The 22,746-nt window shown below is 51.0% G+C and overlaps 1 protein-coding gene across 1 annotated transcript; it reads left to right on the forward strand.

Annotated features, from left to right (window-relative positions):
• ZFP36L2 (ZFP36 ring finger protein like 2) lies at positions 1-4,319 on the forward strand. Its single transcript, XM_004752959.3, has 2 exons — positions 1-369; positions 886-4,319. The coding sequence occupies exons 1-2, from the start codon at positions 319-321 to the stop codon at positions 2,320-2,322; spliced, it is 1,488 nt and encodes a 495-aa protein (XP_004753016.2). The 5' UTR covers positions 1-318; the 3' UTR covers positions 2,323-4,319.
• Positions 4,320-22,746: the final 18,427 nt, after the last annotated feature.

A 22,746-nucleotide genomic window follows, 5' to 3' on the forward strand; every position in this document is an offset into this window, starting at 1 on the left:
CGCAGGCCGCCGAGTTCCAGCAGTCTGCGAGCTGTCGCCGGCTCCGCGCAAGGGGGGGGGGGGCGGGCCGGGCACCCCCGGGACGCGGAGGAGCACTGTTTGCTTCTCTGTCGTCTTTCCCCCCACTCCGCACTCCCGGGCACCCTCAAGCCAGGCCGCACTGCTTCCCTTTTCCTCTTGTCTCGTCCCCCGGCAAACTTTCGGTCCCTCCCCCGCCGGTCACCCGTTATTCGTCGTGGCTCGAGCCCGGCCTTGCTTCCCCGAGGGCTCCTCCGGACCTCCCTGCCTGCAACTCCGACCATTTCAGGATCCAGAAACATGTCGACCACACTTCTGTCCGCCTTCTACGATATCGACTTCTTGTGCAAGGTACGCGCGGGAACAAGGAGGGAGGAAGGCGGGCAGGCAGGAAGCCCCTCGAGTTTTCAGACTTTGCCTCTGCCTTCCGCCTTTGGGGCACCCTTCCCCACCTTGACTTTGGGGTCGGGAAAAGTCCTGGAGTTCGCAGTGGTGTGTGCTCGTGCCTTGTGGGCGGGGAGAAGGGGAGCAGGGAGGGAGGGCGGGCAGGAGGGAGTCGCTGTCGCTGTTTAGTTTCTCCGGCGCCGACCGCGGCCACGCTGCCCGGGGCTTCCCGGACCGGCTTTGCGCCGCCCAAGCTGGCGGCCCACGGGCTGAGGATCACATGTCGAAACCGAGCGCGGCCTGGGGTGGGAGTCGGCTCCTCCCAACGCGAACTTGATTCTTTTCGCGCGTGTACGGGTGGAGGGTGGGGGCCGGATCGAAATCTGCAGAAAGGAAGAAGAATCAGAAGGCTGAAGTTCTGCAGCTCGCCCCAACTCTTCCTTTACATATTTCATCCCGTCCTCGCCCCCCTCCTTTTGGCAGACGGAGAAATCCCTGGCCAACCTCAATCTGAACATGCTGGACAAGAAGGCGGTGGGGACGCCCGTGGCCAACGCCCCTAGCTCGGGCTTCACGCCGGGCTTTCTCCGACGGCACTCGGCCAGCAACCTGCACGCGCTCGCCCACCCCGCGCCCAGCCCGGGCAGCTGCTCGCCTAAGTTCCCGGGCGCGGCTAACAGCAGCAGCTGTGGCAGCGGGGCGGCGGGCGGCCCGACCTCCTATGGCACCCTCAAGGAGCCGTCAGGGGGCGGAGGGACGGCCCTGCTGAACAAGGAGAACAAATTTCGGGACCGCTCGTTCAGCGAGAACGGCGAGCGCAGCCAGCACCTCTTGCACCTGCAGCAGCAGCAGCAGCAGAAGGGGGGCGGCGGCTCCCAGATCAACTCCACGCGCTACAAGACTGAGCTGTGCCGGCCCTTCGAGGAGAGTGGCACGTGCAAGTATGGTGAGAAGTGCCAGTTCGCGCACGGCTTCCACGAGCTACGCAGCCTGACCCGGCACCCCAAGTACAAGACCGAGCTGTGCCGCACCTTCCACACCATCGGCTTCTGCCCCTACGGGCCACGCTGCCACTTCATCCATAACGCAGACGAGCGGAGGCCCGCGCCGTCTGGGGGCGCCTCTGGGGACCTGCGCGCCTTCAGCGCGCGGGACGCGCTGCACCTGGGCTTCCCCCGGGAGCCGCGGCCCAAGCTGCATCACAGCCTCAGCTTCTCGGGCTTCCCGTCGGGGCACCACCAGCCCCCGGGGGGCCTCGAGTCGCCGCTGCTGCTCGACAGCCCCACGTCGCGCACGCCGCCGCCGCCACCCTCTTGCTCCTCGGCCTCGTCCTGCTCCTCTTCCGCTTCGCCCTGCTCGTCCGCCTCCGCAGCCTCCACGCCCTCTGGCGCTCCGACGTGCTGTGCCTCGGCTGCGGCCGCGGCGGCGCTGCTGTACGGCACAGGGGGCGCCGAGGACCTGCTGGCGCCCGGCGCCCCGTGCGCTGCCTGCTCGTCTGCCTCGTGCGCCAACAACGCCTTTGCGTTCGGCCCGGAGCTGAGCAGCCTAATCACGCCGCTTGCCATCCAGACCCACAACTTCGCCGCCGTGGCCGCCGCCTACTATCGCAGCCAGCAGCAGCAGCAGCAGCAGCAACAGGGCCTGACGCCCCCCGCGCAGCCCCCGGCGCCGCCCAGCGCGCCCCTCCCTGCCAGTGCCACCGCGCCGCCCTCGCCACCCTTCAATTTCCAGCTGCCGCGCCGCCTGTCCGATTCGCCGGTCTTCGACGCGCCCCCTAGCACCCCGGACTCGCTGTCGGACCGTGACAGCTACTTGAGCGGCTCATTGAGCTCGGGCAGTCTCAGCGGCTCGGAGTCCCCCAGCCTCGACCCTGGCCGCCGCCTGCCCATCTTCAGCCGCCTCTCCATCTCTGACGATTGAGGCAAGAGGGCGCCAGCGAGGAGGAGGAAGGGGGAAGGCTGTTCTGGGGGTTGGAGGGCGCCCCTGCCACCTGGAGCCCTGTTAAGAGCAGGGAGGGGCGCGGGAGCTCTGGGGGCTGACAGTCCATGAGCAGAGACTGCGGGCCGCGCCGAGCACTTGGACTCGAACTTGTGTGCCGGGAGGGTCCCCACCCTCCCCTTTCGGTTTCCTCTTTTTGTTTCTTGTTTTTATTATTTTTATTATTATTATGAAGTTTCATTCTTGTTGAGCAAAAAAAAAAGCCAACGAACTTTTGTATTTGATGAACAAAATACTCACAACAGGGCAGTTGTGATGCGAACAGAACAAAAAACCAAACACTTAAAACTTTTTTAGGTCTCCTAGGAGTTTGGGACTTTAGGGGAAAAAAAAAAATCAACCCAACACCAGCAGCTACCAACCACCATTCCGTATCTTCACTTGAAAAGCATTAGTTACAGTCCAGATGTGGGAACTCTTATGTGAACATGAGAGAAGTTCTTAATTGTCGTTTGTCTTCAGACCAGTGTAAACAAACAGCCAGCCACCACCTTGCTAAACCTCTAAGCTTCTGGAATCCAATATTCTACCAGGAATATGCCTTGACTGTAGTCCTCCGCTCCATAGGTTTTTTTTTTGACACAAAGTTCTTTATGTCTGGAAAAAAAACAAACGTGCATTCCAAAGTTTCCTACTGGTTACTGGTTTTGTTGCCACCACTTAGTGGATGTTTAATTTTAAAACCATTTTGTCTGCTCTTTCTGGAAGCCTTGGGCAGAGCTTAGTTCCTAATCGTTTGGGGGGAATAACTGCTGAATTTTTAGCTGTTTTGAGTTGATTTCGCACCACTGCACCACAACTCAATATGAAAAAACTATTTAACTTATTTATTATCTTGTGAAAAGTATACATTGAAATTTTTGTTCATACTGTATTTATCAAGTATGATGAAAAGCAATAGATATATATTCTTTTATTATGTTAAATTATAATTGCCATTATTAATCGGCAAAATGTGGAGTGTATGTTCTTTTCACAGTAATATATGCCTTTTGTAACTTCACTTGGTTATTTTATTGTAAATGAGTAAAAAAAATCTTAATTTAAGAGATTGTATGTAATATTTATTTCATTAATTTCTTTCCTTGTTTACGTAAATTTTGAAAGATTGCATGATTTCTTTATAGAAATCTATCCTGATGCTGTGGAAGTAGTTTGAGGAATATCTTATATGAGTTTTCTTAGAATGTATAATGGTTGTAGCCCATCCAACTTTTAAAGAAAGAAAAGTTGACCACATACTTTGCAAGCAGGCTTAAATGTGGCATGCTTTTTGTCATTCCAGCTTTTTAAATTAGCAAGAAGAAAAATTTTGTTTTTGTTTATCCCACCAATTCTACTGTGACATACTCTGCGTTTAAAGACATGTAGCAATAATGGGGTGGGGGGGGTTAGTCTCACAGTGCCTTTGGAAAGGGCCAGAACTTGCCTTAAATCTTCCTCAACCAAATAAGTATTTTTCTATCAGTGCTTGAGAGCATTTGAATGTAGGATGGGTTCAACTGCACAAAAGGAGAAAATATTTACCACTTGCTTACATAAGATCTAAAGTGAAAAGGCCACCTCTTAGTGCTAAGAATGGTATGTAGTACATGAATATGCCTTGTTTTTTCATTACAGAAAATTCCAAAAGTTGTACTTTTTTTTTTTTTTTTTTGCGTGTGTAGAAAGGCAGGAATGCTTTCCTGGACAGCGGATGAATGAGCAGTAGCTTTAGTTTGTACGTAGGTACAGTTGGAGCACTATGTATGTATGTACTCGGGACTACTTTGACAGAAGTAGGTTATTGAATGTAACAAGATAAGTCAACTTGAGTTGTAATATATTTTGGGGAATCAGTTCACTACAAATTGTGACTGTAAACATTGTACTGTAAATGTTTTGTAGTTTTCCCCCAATAAAATTTTTGGGAAAAAACATATGTAAGATCAATTTCTCTTGGGCGCCTGGGTGGCTCAGTGGGTTAAGCCGCTGCCTTTGGCTCAGGTCATGATCTCAGGGTCCTGGGATCGAGTCCCACATCGGGCTCTCTGCTCAGCAGGGAGCCTGCTTCCTCCTCTCTCTCTCTCTGCCTGCGTCTCTGCCTACTTGTGATCTCTCTCTGTCAAATAAATAAATAAAATCTTTAAAAAAAAAAAAAGATCAATTTCTCTTTACTTTTTTTTTTTTTTTTAAAACATCAAGTGTTTTCACTCCTTGTCACTTGGTCAGGCAACGCCGAGCCCTCAGAGGGGTGGGGGGCGGTGGGGCTAAGATCTGGGGATCTGACAAAGTTAGGGTTCAGAAGAGCCTGCCCCTATGTATTTTAGTGCAAGTTCTTTAGCTGAAAGTAATTATTTGGACTGTCAAGGGCATTAGTTAGCTGTTCCCCTTGGTAATAAGATGCATCCCCCTGTTGGCTGACCGGCTGGTGGCAGGCCCTGTCTGAAGCCCTGGAGGGGTGTGGCCCGCCTGTGAGTCACCAAGTGGGTCACGTGCTTGCAGTGGCAGCTGAAGTTCCCATTTTTTTTTCCTGTTGGGACGCCGGGGAACGGTCCGGCTAGGGGTGGGGAAAGCAGGAGGGTATCGCCAGCCCCAGGCCTGCAGGCCTCTAGAATGCTCCACTGCAAAAGAGGCCCAGCCTTTTTCGGGCTGGAAAAGGAAGAGTTTGGCCTGGACTTCGGGAAGCCTGGTTCTGTGTCCTTGTCTGGAGAGGAAGGAAAAGGGAGGAAGATGAAACAGGTCAAGCTTACAAGTGGGCTATCTGGGTAATGTTTGTTTATGCGGACAGCTTCCTCTGGGAGTGAGCGCACTAGGTATTTATGCAGGAGGATTAGTGTCTGCTTCGGGCGACTGTTAAGTGGCCAGAAAGTAAATGCAACCCAGGCCTCCAGAAGAAGGAAGAAAAAAAGAAACAGCACCAATTTGTCTGCCGGTTGGCACAAATGAACAAAACCTTGGTATGGTTTGGGGTTTTTGTTTTTGCTTTTTTTTTCCTACCATCACTTTCAAGACTTCAAAATCAGGTTCATAAATCAACTCATGTTTTTCCCTTCTCCCATGCTCCCCCCACAACCCCCAGTTCAGACACTTTTTTCCAAAGTAGGTAAAAGATTTAGCAATAGTTTGTTTTCTTATCTACAACAGCTGGGCCCTATCAACCACTGCTTGCTCCTCACTGCGGGGTCTCCTGCGTCTCCCAGCTGAGTCGTGCGGGTTGGGGGTTGGGGTGGGGTCTGGAGCTTGCCGGGCCTCGGGCCTCGGGCAGCTGTTTCGCGTTAGCGATGATTGCGCTGGTGTTAACTGGAGCGTTTTGGTGCTTGGCTGCCGAAGGCGATGGGGAACAGTTTCAAAGTTCTCCCAGATGCCGGGCCCCTGGCTAAAGGCCTGGGCCGTGGGGGAGGGGAAGCCTGGAGCCCAGGAGGGCTTCCAGGGCCTCTCCACCATAAAGAATGTGCAGTGGGGAGGAAAAGTCTGAAATGCAGTGCTATTTAGGCCAAGCTGCATTTCAAAGGCCTTGTTTCCACCTCATTCCAAAACTTATTTTTCTAAACAAGTACTTTTGATCAGCTGGAATGTCAGACTTGTTGGGGTAAGCCACATTCATTTTTTAAAAATTGGTTTGTTTGAAAGCCCAAGTGCTAGGATCTGATGTTTTGTGTTTGAGACCCAGTGGAGCATGGCAAGCTGGGGGGGGGGGGTGGGGTGGGGGGATCATTCAGAAATTTCCTCTTGCTGCAGATCAATGGAGGGTATGGAGGGTATATATAGGTCATTGTCTTTCTGCAGCAGCTGGAATGAGCAGCACACAAAACTCTTCTGCTATTGCTTGATCACCCTTAGGAAAGTCTTCTTGTAAGGGAAGGAGACTAGAAGTAAAAATTGCAAGCAAGTAAGGACAAGCTGGGATTCCTGTCACCGGCTGGGGAGCAGAACTGAAGCTTACTGGGTCCAAGTCTGTGTCACACTCAAGATAAAATTCTTTCGCAGCCAGTTGTGAAAATGAGCCCAGGATGGGAGGGAGTTGAACATGTCTTTTCTATTATTTTTTTTTTCTTAAGACTTTGTTTATGTATTAGAGTGATGAGAGAGAGAGCACAAGCTGGCGGGGTGGGGGGAGCAGACTCCCTGCTGAGCAGGGAGCCCAACGCAGGGCTCGATCCAGGACCCTGAGATCATGACCTGAGCTGAATGAAGGCAGATGCTTAACCCACTGAACCACCCAGGGGTCCTGAGAATGTCTTAATAGTGGGGACGCCTGGTGGCTCAGTGGGTTAATCATCTGCCTTCGGCTCAGGTTATGATCCCAGGGTCCTGGGATCGAGCCCTGTGTTGGGCTCCCTGCTCAGTGGGGAATCTCCTTCTCCCTCTACACTTACCCCCTGCTCATGATCTCTCTGTCTCAGTCTCGCTGTCAGATAAATAAATTCTTTTTAAAAAAAGAATGTCTCAGTAGTGGCTTTGCCACTGGCTGCTTGAAAACAAAGATATTTTTTCAAGCAGCCCAATTAGTATGTGCCACCTTCTAGATTATTTCAGAGAAGGAATGCATACATGGACATACTTGCTGCTCCTCACTCAGTCCAAATCTACTACTGAGTATACAAAGGGAAAAACAATAACAACACACACAGAAAGACTGAAAAAGCCAAAGCCCAGCACCCACCGGTGGGAAGAAACTGTGGGCAGCAGGGGTTGCAAGTCCCCCACCATAGCTCAGGAGCCTGGATGAAAGGTCCAGGCCTGGGAGGGCCCAGAGAAGGAAGGACAGAGAGGCACAGCTCTTGGCCCCAGGTCTGTCCCAGCAAGAGGATGCTGGGTATTAAAATCTGCTTGGGGTCCAAGAACCACCCCCCACCCCACCTTGGGCTGGACTTGTTCAAGGAGGAAACCCTAGAGAGCATTTGAACAAGGAGAACCATCCCCGGGCACTTGCTGTTCCCCCAGTTTTGCTGATGGTGACTAGCCAAGTCCTTGGCCTGGTGACTTGGGGCAGCTAAGTTAAGTGGGCCCCTGGAGGCTGAGCCACAGCCAGGGTCCCCTTCTGTCAGAAGACCGGAGCCACTGTCCATTGTTGTTACCCCATTTCATTGTTTGGTTTTTGCCATGCACACTGCGGGTTGTGCTGAGCTGTGACCATCCAGGACAGTTCCAGTTCCCTGGGGTTGGCAAGGCCCAGGAGGAAGGGAGGAAAAAAGGGAGGGGCTGCGGAGGGGGCCCAGGAGGAGCCCCGTGGGCAGGAGCTGGGTGAGGGGCCCCGCAGCAGGAAGCCCTCAGCCCCTCCAGGGTTCCCCAACCCCACACCACTCCCCTCTCCCCAGCTCTCCACTCCACCTAGGTGGGTTCTCCAACCTCTTCTGACCATGTTGCTAAACCTGGAAAGCACATGAGTGTGTCTGTGTCTAAGGGTGTGTCTGTGTGTGGAGAGAGGTCTGGGGGTCCATATGGAGGTAGGGTATGTGTGTGCATATCTGTGTCCTTGCATGGCTAGCTAGGTGTGCTCATGTTCGACGGAATCATTCTGTATGTGGGTGTTCTGGGGTCTGTGTTTGTGTACTCTTGCCGCAGGGAGTACTGGCTAGCAGGGCTGCTATGTGCGTGGCGTATGTATGTCCGTAGAGTCTGAGTGTGGGTATGGGTTTAGGTGTGTTTGTTGCTGCGTGTGTGTGTGTGTGTGTGTGTGTGTGTGTAGGTATGTGTGGGTAGAGGTGTTTGTAGGTGTGGGGGGATATGGGTGTGTCTTGCTGTGTGTGTGCATGTGTGTAGGTATGTTCAAAGGTCTGTGTATGGGTAGAGGTCTGGGTTTAGTGTGTCTGTTGCTCTGTGTGTGTGTGTAGGTATGTGTGGGTGTCTTTTTGTGTATGGATATGTGGAGAGTATGTGTTGATGTGGGTGTGTCTGTTGCTGTGTGTATGTGTAGGTATGTGGGGGGGGTGTTTGTGTGAGTGCATGTGTGTAGGTATGTTCAAGGGTCTGTATGGGTAGAGGTCTGGGTTTGGTGTGTCTGTTGCTGTGGGTGTGTAGGGGTGGGGGGGTATGTGTAAGTGTGTGTGTGTGAGTTTGTGTGTGGTGGTGTGGAGGGTTATGTGGGGGTAGGGGGGTGTCCGTTGCTCTGTGTGTAGGTATGTGTGTTTGTGCGCGTGCATGTGTGTGTAGGTGCGTTCAAGGGTCTGTGTATGGGTAGAGGTCTGGTTTGGTGTGTCTGCTGCTGTGTGTGTGTGTGTGTGTGTGTGTGTGTGTTTGTGGGTGAGGGTGTGTCTGTTGCTGTGGGTGAGTGTGTCTGCGAGCTGTTGCTGTGTGGTTAGGTATGTGGCTCTGTGGGGCGTGAGGAAGATTCCGTGGGTGTTGCTGTATGTTTGGGTCTGGACAAGCATGTGTGGGGGTGAGGGTGTTAACAACACCTACAGAGGAAAAGCAGCCCTTTTTAGCAGGCCTCCTTCAAGTTAAAAACTGCTTTCAAAACCCGGAAATGGTGGCCAAGCTGTCATCTGTTTCCTCTGGGGCGCTGGGCGGAACAGGGCTGAGCTGGGAAGGTGGCAGACAGGCCTCCAAGTCGGCAGGGACCCCAGACCCTCCTTACTGCATTGCACACCTGCCAAGGACAGGCCGCCTGAGCCTCACTGCGGGGACATATTTAGAAACCATTCTCTAGTTGGAGGGGGTGGGGACCCCTTTATTTTCCTCAGTACAGAAATAGCTCTCATCAGATAGGAGTTCTGGAGCCCTCTGTGGTGAGAGGCAGCTCTGAAATAGAAGGAAAGATATTAAGGATTTTAGACAAGAAAACTCCTGAGCTCGCTGAAACCGAGTTTAAAATATTTCTCTAAAAATAAGCTTTGTTTTCCTTGTGGATTCCTCTGGCAATCGGGCCCTTGTGTCAGGGTGCTTAGCTGGCCTGTGAAGCCAGGCGGAATTTTTTTTAAAAAGCAAGTGTTTCCCAGCCGTGGCCTTGGAAATTTCTCTGTTTTCCATTTATTAAACTCCTAGTTTCCAGCTAATTAAAATTATTTTTAAATAAAACTCCATAGCCCAGCAATATTTGATGAGACACAGAATTCCCAAAGACCCTTTTTCAAGAGGCCTGGCTAAGCAGTGGGATGACCTGGGACCCCTCCCCTGGGTCAGTTTTATGGGGGAGAGGGGTGTTTGGAAATGCAGGTCCAGGGCCTTATATTACCAAATCCCAGCACCCTCACAGGGACAGGTGAGAGGCTGCTTGCAAGGCTGTCTCTGAGCCCTGCACCCCCTGAGAAGAAGGCGTAGGGTCATTGGGAAGCTGTTTGTCTGCCTGCAACACGGAGCACAGGAGGCGGCACACCACCTGGGGCAGCGGGGACGCTGGGCTGATGGATGTGGCAGGTGGTCCTGCACTAACTGGTGGCAGCTTCCTGGCCCGACTGCTGGTGAAGTTTCCAGTCCAGTCAGGCCAGAGTGCCAGGACTTTACTGGGTACCTACAGGGTCCCCAGACTCCCATGGCAGCATGTTATGAAGCTGAAACCCAGGTCACCAGTGAGCAGGTGTCACCAAGGACCAGATCGGGTGGGAGGCAAATTCAGCCAGCAAGTCTGTCCCCTCACTGCCCTGAGATCCAGTCCAGACATCAGAGGGCTGGGGCGCTGGGGCTGCTGGCTGAGACCCTTCAACTGTCCCACAGGTGGATTGTCTAGTAAATGCCTACCCTGGGGTAACAGAGATGGGCTGACCGATGTCGTCTCCTGCCTTTGTGGAGTGTCCCCACCTTTCAGGTTCGTTTCTGAAGTAGCATGAACCAGCTTTCATTCCTTCGTAGAACAGGATAACATCTTATCTTATATGGATCTGCCACTCTTGGGTTCTCCCCTAATCAGTTGATAGACATTTGAGTGGTTCCAGCTTCTTGCCTCTTGTTAAATAATGCTGCTACTGTCACCTGTGTCCAAGTCTGTCTCTGTGTGTATGTGTGTGTGTGAACATGTTTGCAGTTCTTTGCATTATATACCTAGAAGTAGAATTGCCAGATCATATAGTTACTCTATGTTTAACTTTTTGAGGAACTGTTGTACTATTTTCCAAAGTGATACATTGGTTTTCTGAACTGTTTTTTTTTTAAGATTTTTTTTTTTTTAAGATTTATATTTATTTACTAGAGAGAGAGAGAAAGAGAGAGAATGCAAGCTCAAACAGGAGTGGAGGGGAGGAGCAAAAGCAGAGGGAGAAGCAGACTCCCTGAGCAAGGAGCCTGACTTGGGGCTCAATCCCAGGACCCTGAGATCATGACTTGAGCCAAAGGTTGACACCTAACCAACTGAGCCACCCAGGTGCCCCCGGAACTGTTTTATTCATGTTAGTTTCCCCCTCTCAACCTCATGCAGCCTTCATGAGGTCCACATAAAAAAACTTGTACACTGTTCACAATAGCCAGAAATGGAAACAATCCAAATGTCCATCAACAGATAAGTAAGTCAACAAAATATGGCCAATCCTTAGAACAGTATTTAGTCATAGAAAAGAATGAAGTACTGACACATGGATGCACCTTACAAACAATATATTCAGGGTGCCTGGGTGGCTCAGTCCATTAAGCGTCTGCCTTCAGCTCAGGTCATGATCCCAGGGTCCTGGGATAGAGTCCCATGTCCAGCTCCCTGCTTAGCGGGGAACCTGCTTCTTCCCCTCCCTTTGCCTCTTCCCACTGCTCATTCTCCTCTCTCTCTCAAATTAATAAAATCTTTAAAACAACAATATAATGTTTAGTGAAAGGAGTCAGACACAAAAAGCCGTACATTGTATGAGTTCACTTACATGAAATTTTCAGAATAGGCAAAACTATAGAGACAGAAAGTAGGCTGGCAGTGGCCAGGAGCCAGGGGACCAATGGGGAATGACTGCTGGTAGATGTGTTTCTTTTGGGGTTGATGGAGATATTCCAGAATGATGATAATGATGACGGTTACACAGCCTCATGGACATATTAAAATTTTTGTGGGTGTATATTTAAACTGGTGAGCTTTAGTGTATGTGAATGATATCTTTGCTTTTAGAAAGTGTATACCCACAAGCTGAAATCGAGGCTGCAAAAGGAAAGGACAGGAAGAAAGCCTCAATCAGGGAAACCAACCTCACTTAGGGTCCAGGAAGCCCTTACAAATGTAAGAAGGGCAAAGGGTAAGTAACACTTAATAAGGTAAAGGGGGCCAGTGAAAGAGTTTCCAAGTAAAAGGAGTTAGTGCAAAGGCCCTGTGGTTAGAGGGAACATTGTTCCAGAGAGGGAAGGAAAGAAGGATATGGTTCTAGGGGGTAGAGAACAGAGGGAGGTGGCACAGGCTGGGGCTGGGGCAGTGGGCTCAGCCCTCAGAAGATCTTGCCTGCTTTCTGCTTCCCACCAATTCCTCTATTAGGACAACATATTTTTGGTTCAATGATTTCTACACTCGTGTTTTCTCATATTATCCTAATGCACTTCACAATACCTGTATCATTCACTTCCATTCATCTCATTACGGGGATGTTTTATCATCTCCCATCACAAGGCTGAGTACAGTATAGGAGGATATTTTGAGAGACCACGTTCATGTAACTTTTATTACAGTTTAGTGTTATAATTGTTCTATCTTACTATTCGTTATTGTTCATCTTAGTGTGCCTAATTCATAAGTGAAACTTTATCATATGTATGTATAAATAGGAAAAAACATAGTATATGCAGGGTATGATTTGTGGTTTCAGACATCTCTGAGGGTCTTGGAACATATCCCCTGCAATAAGAGGGGGGCCACCGTATTACCATCATGCTTCATCACCTTCTGTTTTGCCTCCTCCCCTTCTCAGGCCCGGCCCGCAGGTCTTCTGGTAGGAATGCCTTAAAGATTCTAGTAGTTACTATTTATGGAGCTTCTGTCATATACTAAAGCTTTACATATGTTAAAGACAGTCCTTTATATCTACCCAAGACGAGGTACTGTTACTATTCCCATTTCGCAGAGGAGAAAACTGAGCTCAGAGGAATCGTCATATGCCTGAAACTGGGAAGGCTGGAGCAGAATTCTAAAGAATCTAAACTGTTGCTCCTTCAAATCACCTGGGGCTACTTCTCTGACTCCTCTCTACCTGTCTTTTCTCATACTGCCTATGAACCCGTATTTCCAAGAAGACTGTATCCTGCCTCACCTGTGCTTTTAAAACACTGTTAGTTCAAGTCACCCTTCAGCTCAAAATCCGCACTCAGAATAAAATCTCAATCTCAAGGAGGCCTACAAGGTCCTCCATTATCCATCCCTCCCCACCAGCTCCCTTCCCTGACCCCTTTACTTTCTGGTCTATGCTCTCCCTTACCCTCATCCTGCACCAACCACACAAGCCTCCTGGCTGGTCCTCAATCATGCTGCGCCTGCTCTCTGTCTCAGGGCCTTTGCACTTGCTGTTCCCTCCACCCATGCTCTTCCACATAACACATTTCCTTCAGTTTTCTGCCGTCACCTTTTCAGAGGGCCGCCCAGACCACCCTAAAACAACAGCCCATCTGGCATTCCTTCCCTCTCATCTGGTTTTATATTTTCCCTAGCATTTGTCATCCTTTGATATACTTTAAATGCCATTGTTTATGAACATACTGTCCTTCCTTTTCTGACTCGAAGCTTCATGAGGGCAGACATTGTCCCCAGAGCAGGGGAAACCCTGAAGGATTTTAAGCTAGGGAGTAAGAGAACCACATTCACATTTTTTTTAAGTTCACTCATTTATAATCTCTACATCAAATGTGGGGCTTAAACTCACAACCCCAAAATCAAGAGTCACATGCTTTACCAACTGAGCCTATCGGGTTCCCCAACCACATCCACATTTTTAAAGGATTTCCCTTGTGTGGAAAGTAGACTGGGGGGAAAAAAAAAAAAAAAAAAAAAAAAAAAAAATATATATATATATATATATATATATATATATATATATATATATAACTTACAAAAACATTTATAATGCTAAAAAGATTTAAAAACTCATGACTTAGGGGCACCTGGGTGGCTCAGTGGGTTAAAGCCTCTGCCTTAGGCTGAAGTCCTGATCCCAGGGTTCTGGGATCGAGCCCCACATCCATCCATCCATCCATCCATCCATCCATCCATCCATCCGGCTCTCTGCTCAGCAGGGAGCCTGCTTCCCTTCCTCTCTCTCTGCCTGCCTCTCTGCCTACCTGTGATCTCTGTCAAATAAATAAATAAAACCTTAAAAAAAAAAACCTACTCATGACTTAGTGTATCCCTTTCATTCCACAGATGAGAAAACTAAGGCTTACAGGTGGGGGACCCTCTGGAGACTTTCCAATTTCTGGCTTTCCACAAGAGCCCTGGATAAAGAAACCACCCAGGACACTGTCCTCCCTAGGTCTGTTCTGTACCAGTAGGGCTGTTGGTAAAAATGTAAATATCAACTCTCATCAAAGCAGACCTAAATCGCTCTGGGCTGAGAGGCTGGGAGCAGCTGGTTTCTGGATGTTCTGTCCCTCCAGCTCTCAGGGAAGGCCTGAGGATCCATGGGGTGGCCGTGGCCAAGAGCTTACAAAGCACAGCCCTGTGAGCCCAGAGCTGCCTCAGGGGCTAGGACAAGGGAAGGCTCCAGGCAACTGTCACCACCACTCTGCGAGGGGTCTAGTGACATGGGGTTACAAGCAGAGGCTCCCACAGACCTCCCTTCAAACTTCATCCCACTGCCACTCCCTCCCTGTGGAATCCTGAGCAGACCTCTGAGCCTCAGTCACCTCATCTGTGAAATGGGGATGATGGCACAATCCTGCGGCGCAAAGCCTGGGCAAGCGTCAAATACGATTCCACATGTAAAGTGTCTAGGAGAGGGCCTGGTTCAGGGTCCCCCCAGTGAAACTGTGACAACGAGCAGAGTGGTCCCCAATCCGGGCTGCCTGGTTGGTTCAAAGCCAAGCTTTGCTGCTGCCCATTGTGAGACCAGGAGCCGGCTGCCAAGGCTCTCTGTGCTTGATGTCATCGTTTACAAAATATCGGGCCTATTTCCCAGGGCTCTCATGAAGCTTACGTGAGTCGGCTCCTGTAGTGAGAAGAGAACCTGGCACACCAAAAATGCGACGTCAGGGCGGGGGGGTGGCGAGGCGAGCAAAATGGGTGAACAGGGGCGAGAGGTACAAGCTTCCAGTTATGGAATGAATATGTCAGGGTATAAAAGGGAATATAGTCAACAGTATCGTAACTATGTCTTGTGGTGACATACGGTAGTTACACTTGTAAGCAGAGTATAACATACAGAGATCACTATGTTGTACACCTGAAACTAATGTAGCATTGTGTGTCAACTAGACTTCTGATACCCAATTGAATACATACATACTATATACATACATACCTACATAAATGCAATGTAACAAATTGTTACTGAATCTCTTAGTTTTTTCCACACTTAAACAATAGGCACCAAATCTGAGGGGGGGTCAGGAAGGCCCCTTAGTATGCCTCTGCCAAACTCTCCCAACCACACAAGCCTTAAGATAAGAGCGGTAACTGCCTTTCTTCAGAAATTCTAGATACATCTGTCCTGTCCAAAATGGCAGGCACTAGCCACATATGACTACTTAAATTTAATTTCTATACATTAATGAAAATTTAAAGCTCACTTCCTCAGTCGACTAGTCACATTTCAAGTGCCCGACAGCCACAGGCTTTTCCAAAGCCAGTCCTGGAACATACCCATGATGCCCTTGAGAGTTCTCCGTCAGCCAAGAGTCCAGAATATTCTAAAACTACCTCTCTGTCCAGTAGACTACCTGTGCCAGTGGAGAAGAAATGAAGGGACCACTCGCTGCGTGTGGCATCTCACAGCCCTCCCTTACAGCCTGGCACATGCCTCCTCTCAGACACCCCAGGGACATGGACCCCTCCAGTGGTCCCTGTCTCCACAGCGGTGACACCCCACCCATCCAGTCACTGATGCCAGAACTTAGTGTCCTGCTGGGGTCTTTCTCTAGTTCCCTCCACCCCTTTCCTCATCGGTTGCTTGAAGCTCATGACTCTGCTTTCTCACCAGAGCCAGACACTGACCCCTCTCTCTTTATCTTTACTGCCTTGGCAGCTCAGGCTCCTCCTCTCGCCTGGACAGCGATGAAGCTGGAGCGTTCCCCCACCCCCACCCTGCCCCGCCCGCCCCCACTGCTCCTCCTCCTAGCCACCATTCATTGTTCTGAGTCAGCTTCTCAAACACGTAGCCTGGGTGGCTCAGTCAGTTAAGCATCTGACTCTTGGTTTTGGCTCAGGTCATGATCTCAGGGGTCATGGGATTGAGCCCCACATTGGGCTCCCTGCTCAACAGAGTCCGCTTGAGAGTCTCTCCCTCTCCCTCTGCTCCTCTCTCTCTTTCCCTCAATAAATATTTAAAAATAAAATAGGGACGCCTGGGTGGCTCAGTCAGTTAAGCGTCTGCCTTCAGCTCAGATCATGATCCCTGGGTCCTGGGATCGAGCCCCATATTAGGCTCTCTGCTCAGCAGAGAGTCTGCTTCTCCCTCTCCCACTCCCCCTGCTTGGGCTTGCTCGCTCTCTCTCAAATAAATAAATAAAATCTTTTAAAAAAAAAATAAATCAGGCAATTGTGCCCCTCCTGCCCTAAGTCCCTGCAGGGCACCCTCACCCCCAGTTCAAATCCAGGCTTCCAAACGCGCTTTGTGAGTCTCTGCCTTGACGCTGGCTGCCCCTCACCTGCCCTGGGTCTCCCTCACCTGCTGGTGAGTGCTGGTGGCTGATGATTGCTAATGGGCCTCCCCTCTCCCCATGCTGCTGTCTGGCTGCCTGGAAAACACTGCAAGGTCCCTCGACTTCCTCTGCCTTCCCTAAGTCTCAGCCTCAGATCTGGCCCCTCCACCATCCATCCCAGCTCTTCGGGGTCCTGAAAAAACCTTTGCTGGATTACAGAGCATACTGTCCCACACCAGCTGGTTAGGGCCCTGTGGGCTCTCTAGCCTGGAAGTTCCTTCGGAGCGCGAGTGTCATCATGTTCCTCGTTGCATGTTCCAGCCTGGCTTCTAGAAAGGCCTCAGTAACTGCGGCACAAGCAGAGGCCCCTGTGAGAGTGGCGCTGTTCTCTCCCACTTGACAGATGAGAAAAACACAGCTCTGGGAAATGGAGACCATCGCTCAAGGTCAACCAGCTCCTGAATGGTGGGGCCGTGATGCCACTCCACTCCCACTCCTTCCCCACGGGTGCCCCAGCCCTTTTGGCATCTGGAAAAGTCCCTTCTCACCTTCCTCGTCAGTACAGCTGACTACTCTGTAAGGTCTTTGCGTGAGGAGCTCCAGAGACTTGATTGTGAGCTTATAGCTATAAATACTGACTCACACGTTCATGCATTGTGTCAGTTCCCAGAATCAGGTCTTGCTGGGCCTCCTATCCATTGGCCCACTCTCCACACTCAGTGGGCCAACATCTTCTCTCCATGGTGACACGGTCCTCCATGGCACGAGAGCCCTAGTGATGGCCGCCAAGATTCCACATGAGTGCAGTTCTGTGGACGATGGCAGCACAAACCTCCTTCTACTCAGACCCTTGTGTATCTCCATCAGATGAACCCTGAAGGGCAGCACAGCTGAGTTGATCTCCCATCACGCTATGACTCGGAGGCCATTTCCACCCCTTTGCTCCCAGTGTGCCTGTTCCAGATTTCTGGAGTTCTCCATGACAGAGGCTGCCGCTGGGGTCCGGTTTCTCTCTGTCTCCCCATCTCCCCACACCTCCAGGCTCTTAGAGGGCAACCTGTGACTGGTCCTGCTCTGGGGCTGATGCTAAAGACTGAAGCTTCCCCGCTCCCAGGAGCCTCGGAGCAGGCCTGGGTCAGTCCCACTGGGGCTTGAGCGCCAGGAGCTGGGAAAACTCTCCCCTTAAACCAGGGATGGGGGGAGGCCCCACTGGCGGGTTTGTTGGTGGAGACAGCAAAAAGTGCCCCGAAACAACAGTCTTGCCAGCTGAGGGTGTCAGACTGCAGGTATGTCTCTTCGAGAGCGTGTGGGTGAGTGTGTGTGCACGCCTCACTCCGTGCCAGTGTGAGTGTGTGTTTTAGGGGCAGTTGTGTGAGGTGTTATGTAATGGAGGCCCTCCCTGGGGCCAACAAACCGCAGTGGTATAACCGCCGGCAGGCCAGGCCACCAGAAAGAAAGGAGGGAAAATGTAAACACCATTCTGGGCCTTTCCCTCGCCTGCCACAAACAGGCCCTGACAGAATGGTTCTTCCTGCCCTCCATCCCTGCTGCCGTAGCCCTGGGGGCTAGCCTGGGAGGGGATGATAATGGAGGCTGAGGAGCCCAGACCAGGGGTCTGTCCTGTGTCTGTCACAGGCCATGCGTCCCCCACAAATGAGGCATGCTGCCTTCCTTACCCCCAGAGTTGCTTTCTCTTTAAGGCCTTTGGAGGCTCCCCACGTCCCAGAGGCCTCTCACCGGCAGTAGAGCCCCTTGCCCTGCAGTGAGCCAGTGCAGACTCACCAGCAGACTCACCACTCACGTGCATGCTCACACTCTGTCCTCTGAGCCAGCCGTCTCTGCCTGTCTGTCTCTCACGTACACGCAAAGATGCATCTCTCCCTGCCTTCAACACCTCACCCAGGCCAGACACCTGCCTTCCAGCTGGGTCCCAGCAGCTCAGCCCTTCTGCACCACACCGAGGTCCCCTCTTCCAGGAAGCCTTCCCTGCCTGCTACCGGCCATGGTCCTCTCTTCCTGCTCTGAGATCCTGAGGTGCCTCTGGACATACAACCTGACATCCGGCCACGCACAGTCATCCCCACATTGTTCTCTGGCTGTTCACTTTAATATTAATGGTCACAATTTATGCGGCACATTCTCTGCCAAACCTAGTCCCTTAAGGTGCCCTTGTTATGACGAGGTCACCCTCACATCAGCCCTAGAAGGTGGCATCTGACCAACGTCACGTGGGAACCTGTTCTGCCTCCTACCTCCCCCAGCAGAAAGCCGGCTGGGCACCCACAAGATGCTCAAATAAAGACTGGGGCTTTCCTCTGTGGCTGCCATGTCACCAGTGTCTTTAACTGCTTGCTGACTGAGTAACTGGCTGCATAGAACAAACGGAATGGAATCTTTTCCTCGGAACTATGGGGCCTGATATGTTCAGAGCAGGGTTTTTCTGGAATCACACAAACCTGTGACTTTACACAATGCACGAACCCTCGTAAGCCCCACTTTTCTCATCTGAAGAACAGGAACGGCCATCATGCCTTCATGCAAGGTTACAGAGAGGATTACATGTGGTGCTGTCCCACCTGCAAGCTTGTACGTGCGGGGGGGCCTCGCTCTGCGCCTGACCTGTGTTTAGTGGTCTGCAGACACCAGCTGCCAGTAGTGCAGGGGCAAGCCTCTTCCCCCCCATTGTACAGGTGAGGAACTGAGGCCCAGAGAGACAGCTTTGCTCAGATATTGGAGGGGCTGGATTGCAAATGAAAAAAAAAAAAGATTCCTGGCCCAGACCCATTGAAGAGACAGACCAGCATTTTTCATCCAGGTCTGTGTGGGGAGAGGTTGTGAAGATATCTTTCTGGACTTTTTTTTTTTTTTTTTTTTTTTAAGATTTCATTTATTTACTTGACAGAGAGAGATAGCAAGAGAGGGAACCAGAAGCAGGGGGAGTGTGAGAGGGAGAAGCAGGCTCAGCAGGGAGCCTGATGTGGAGCTCTATCCCAGGACTCCCCGACCATGACCCGAGCAGAAGGCAGACACACAGTGATTGAGCCACCCAGGCAACCCATCTTTCTAGACTTTAAAGAAATTTCAGCTCAAGGGCGGTGTCCTCTAGGAAAAATGTGCATTCTCATTTTTCCACTCCAATGAGGGAAGAGGTTAACCAAGGAGGGCTTCCAGGAAGAGGTGGACTTCAGACCAACACTAACCCTTAAAGGAGGAAGATGCCATGGGCACAGGCTGCAGTTACTTGGAGGTGATTTTGACCTGGGCCTCCGTAAGGCTCTGTCTGTGCTGAATTTTTCTCTGGTGGTAGAGACGGAGCCTGGCTCTAACTGGGCAAGGGGCCACTAGAATGGGCCATCCTCCCATCCTGACTCAATTGAGCTTCAGGCCCTTTGGGAAATGTGGGCAGGAGTCATGGCAGAAGCAGGTATGGATGGTCTCAGTGAGTCTTGGGAGGCCGGGACTCCTGATACCACTGACTTTGCCCAGGCACACGAGATAAGACCTGTATCTTTGTCTTTTGACCTTCAGGGCCTTTTGCTCCAAGATCAACCCAGCCAGGTCTGTGGCAGGAGAGCACTCGTTTGGAGGAGGGAGCTGGTAACCTGGGTGGGCTGGTCAGCTCCCGGAAAGCCAGCTTCTGACTCAGACCCTACAGCCAAGGCTCCAGTGGGCTGGAGGTTTCCAGTGGGCTTCCAGTGGGCTGGGAGGTTCAGGGCCCTACTGACCTTGGGGTCCTTCCCTAAGAACCCTTTGGAAAAGTTGTCACCAAGCCGGCTGTGTGTCCTTGTGAATGCCCTGAAGGGAGGGGAAAGAGAAAATTATCTTCACTAAGGTAGAAACTCACACCAGGGCACCATGTGAGTAAAAACCAGAAAGCTAGAAAGCAAAGATGACTCAGGAGACAGTGAGTGATGATACTGGCCGAAGTGAAAGACAGGGCAGGGCAGCAGGAAGGAAGGGGGAGCCCAAGTGAAGGCGAGGGGCCGACGGCTGCCCCCCCCCCCACTCCCCCACCCCACAGCAGAAGCCTCCTGCCCACTCCTCCTGGCCCTTGAGGGCCCAAGGACCCAGGATCTCCTCTCCTGCTTCCCTCTGTTCCCCTAGAATGCTGGGACCATGCAGTCACCCACCCTTGGGGGACAGGATGTCCATGGCCCAGCAGTAAAGTTGTCTGTTGTATGAGAATTAAATGCATAAAATATACCACACCTGGCACACAATGATGCTAAATAATATCGGGGCCTCCTCTGGGCCCTCCTTGGGAACTGTCCCTACAAGCCTTCCTGTGGTCACTCCTTCTAGCAAGTCCACAGAGAGTCCCCCTGGCACTGGGGCGCCATGGAGGAGGAGGAATGCCGAGGGTCTTGAGACCCCCCCGCCCTGGCCTGGGATGGAGGTGGGTGACCCACGGACACTCCATCATGGTCATGCCCTCCAGAAGCAAATCGCTGTTCACCCGCTATTTCCGGGCACAGCTTCTGGAGCCCGACTGACTCGTGCCAGCCCAGTTTTCCCTCTTACCAGCTGTGTGACCTGGGGCAAGTTCCTCAATCCCTCTGTGCCTCTGTTTCCTCATCTGTTATTCTCCTGTCCCCTGAAGGTCCCAGGGAAGTTTTGTCTCATCAAATAGCATCAGTTTTCCAGCAGGGCCTATAGGAGGCCCATTCTTCAGACCGTGCCACCTTTTAAAAATCTCCACCTCCACCTTAAGAGAGGGTCCGCCCCATGTTAAAGAGACAAAAATTGAGTTTCAGAGAAAGCAGATAGCCTCACCCAGGGCCATCCGGCCTCTCTGCCTCCAGGAGCTTCTCTGCCTATGTTGGGCTCATTGCAACTCTGAATTCTGGGTTCTGAGATGGGGAACAGAGGTTCTGGCCCAGGGATGATTAGAAAAGAGGTGAGTGAACATTTCAGATGCGCTAACAAGAGACTGGACACTGCGTAGAGGCCTATTCAAAGAAAACTTGCCCCCCACCCCATGCATCTATGAGGTGGTATGTTACACATGGCCCAAGAATGGGCCGGGGCCACGCATGTTGATCAGAGATATTGAGCTGTGAACTTAAGTTAAAAGAGCAAGGGAAGATCCACGTGACAGTTCAGCCTTCTTTCCTGCACATTCCCTTTAACAGACACACCTGCTTATACGTGCTAGAGTGGACGAAACCTTTTTGTCTGTTACCTGGTTGCTTTCAGACCGAGGCTGGGAAGAAGATGAAGGGAGGGCGTGTTTTATTTTAAATGTTTCTCCTTTATTTGACTTACCCACCACATGCATATGTTATTCATTTTTTAAATTAGTTTTTTAATCCAACAGATGTGATCGGAGCACTTGGGATATGAACCATTCTGCTCTTTGTCTGGAGTGTCAAAAATATATATATACTGGGGCGCCTGGGTGGCTCAGGGGGTTAAGCCTCTGTCTTTGGCTCAGGTCATGATCTCAGGGTCCTGGGATCGAGCCCCGCGTCGGCTCTCTGCTCAGCAGGGAGCCTGCTTCCTCCCTCTCTCTCTGCCTGCCTCTGCCTGCTTGTGATCTATGTCTGTCAAATAGATAAATAAAATCTTAAAAAAAAAAATATATATATATATATATATATATACTGAGAGTTGGGAGGGAGTAGTGTTGTATGGGGTCTTGGCTGTGGAGGGCAGGGCCTGGCTGGGAGCAAGAGGCTGAAGGGCCCATGGACCCCAGAAAGAGGAGGGTGGGAGGGGACTCTGCTTACCGACTCTCCCTTTCCACTCCCAGCTGGCTCAGGAGGACTTTGAGGGGTCCAGGCCAGCACTTGATGCTTTGGAGCCCTCTCTCCTGTTGTTTGAGCTAATGCTTTCAAGTGCAAAAAATCCTTTTCTGTGGGGACAAGAACCAGGACCTTTGTCTGTTTGTCTGGGTTTTGCCTGCAATTTGCATGAGGCACCACAGCCTGTCCTACTTTCTGAACCTCTGGTCCTAGTTCCCCCACCCCCACCCCATCCCAAAGTTGGAAGTGCAGTGTGATCTGTAGCCAGGAGTTCTCTGCTCCCTACTTTGCAATCACAGCTGGCTCAGCACCTGGCTTTACTCACCACTGACTGCCATGCCAAGCCATTACCCACATCCTAGAGGGCAGAGACCCTCCCCCCATCCCCGGCCCATACCTCCCTCAAGTGGGAAGAATGCCGTGAGCTCCATTTCATAGCCTGAGAAACTGAGGTCCAGGTTGGTTAAGTGACTTGCCAAGGCCGATGGCAAGCTAGTGACATAACAGAGCCTGAGATTAAGGCCTATCTCCAGTCCTGGGTGCTCAACCCTTTAGGATGAGCTGAAAAAAAGGGAAAAAAAGGAATTTAATATGATCTCAGGATTATTTAAAGAAAGATCTGTCTTTCAAGTGACCCATCTCAACATCATATGTTAGGAGGGAATTGTGGATTTAAACAACGAGATACCAGCGCACACCTGTTAGAATGGAGAAAATCCAAAATACTGGCAACACCAAATGCTGGCGAGGATACAGAGAAATAATAACTCTCATTCATTGCTGGTGGGAATGCAAAATGGTACAGCTACTTTGGAACGCAGTTTGGCCGCTTTTTACGAAACTAAACAAACATACTGTTTATGATCTAGCAGTTGCATTCCTTGGTATTTACCCAAAGGAATTGAAAACTTCTGTCTGCACAAAAAGCTGCACATGG

Source organism: Mustela putorius, unplaced genomic scaffold (assembly GCF_011764305.1).
Source record: "Mustela putorius furo isolate JIRA1106 unplaced genomic scaffold, ASM1176430v1.1 tig00000224_pilon_pilon_pilon, whole genome shotgun sequence".
NCBI lineage: Eukaryota > Metazoa > Chordata > Mammalia > Carnivora > Mustelidae > Mustela > Mustela putorius.

What these genes read in the sequence shown, in the direction of transcription:
- ZFP36L2 (XM_004752959.3), top strand. Translation starts at nt 319, where the DNA reads ATGTCGACCACACTTCTGTCCGCCTTCTACGATATCGACTTCTTGTGC. An exon ending in ATATCGACTTCTTGTGCAAG is followed by an intron (nt 370 to 885) that starts GTACGCGCGGGA and finishes TCCTTTTGGCAG; the next exon opens with ACGGAGAAATCCCTGGCCAA.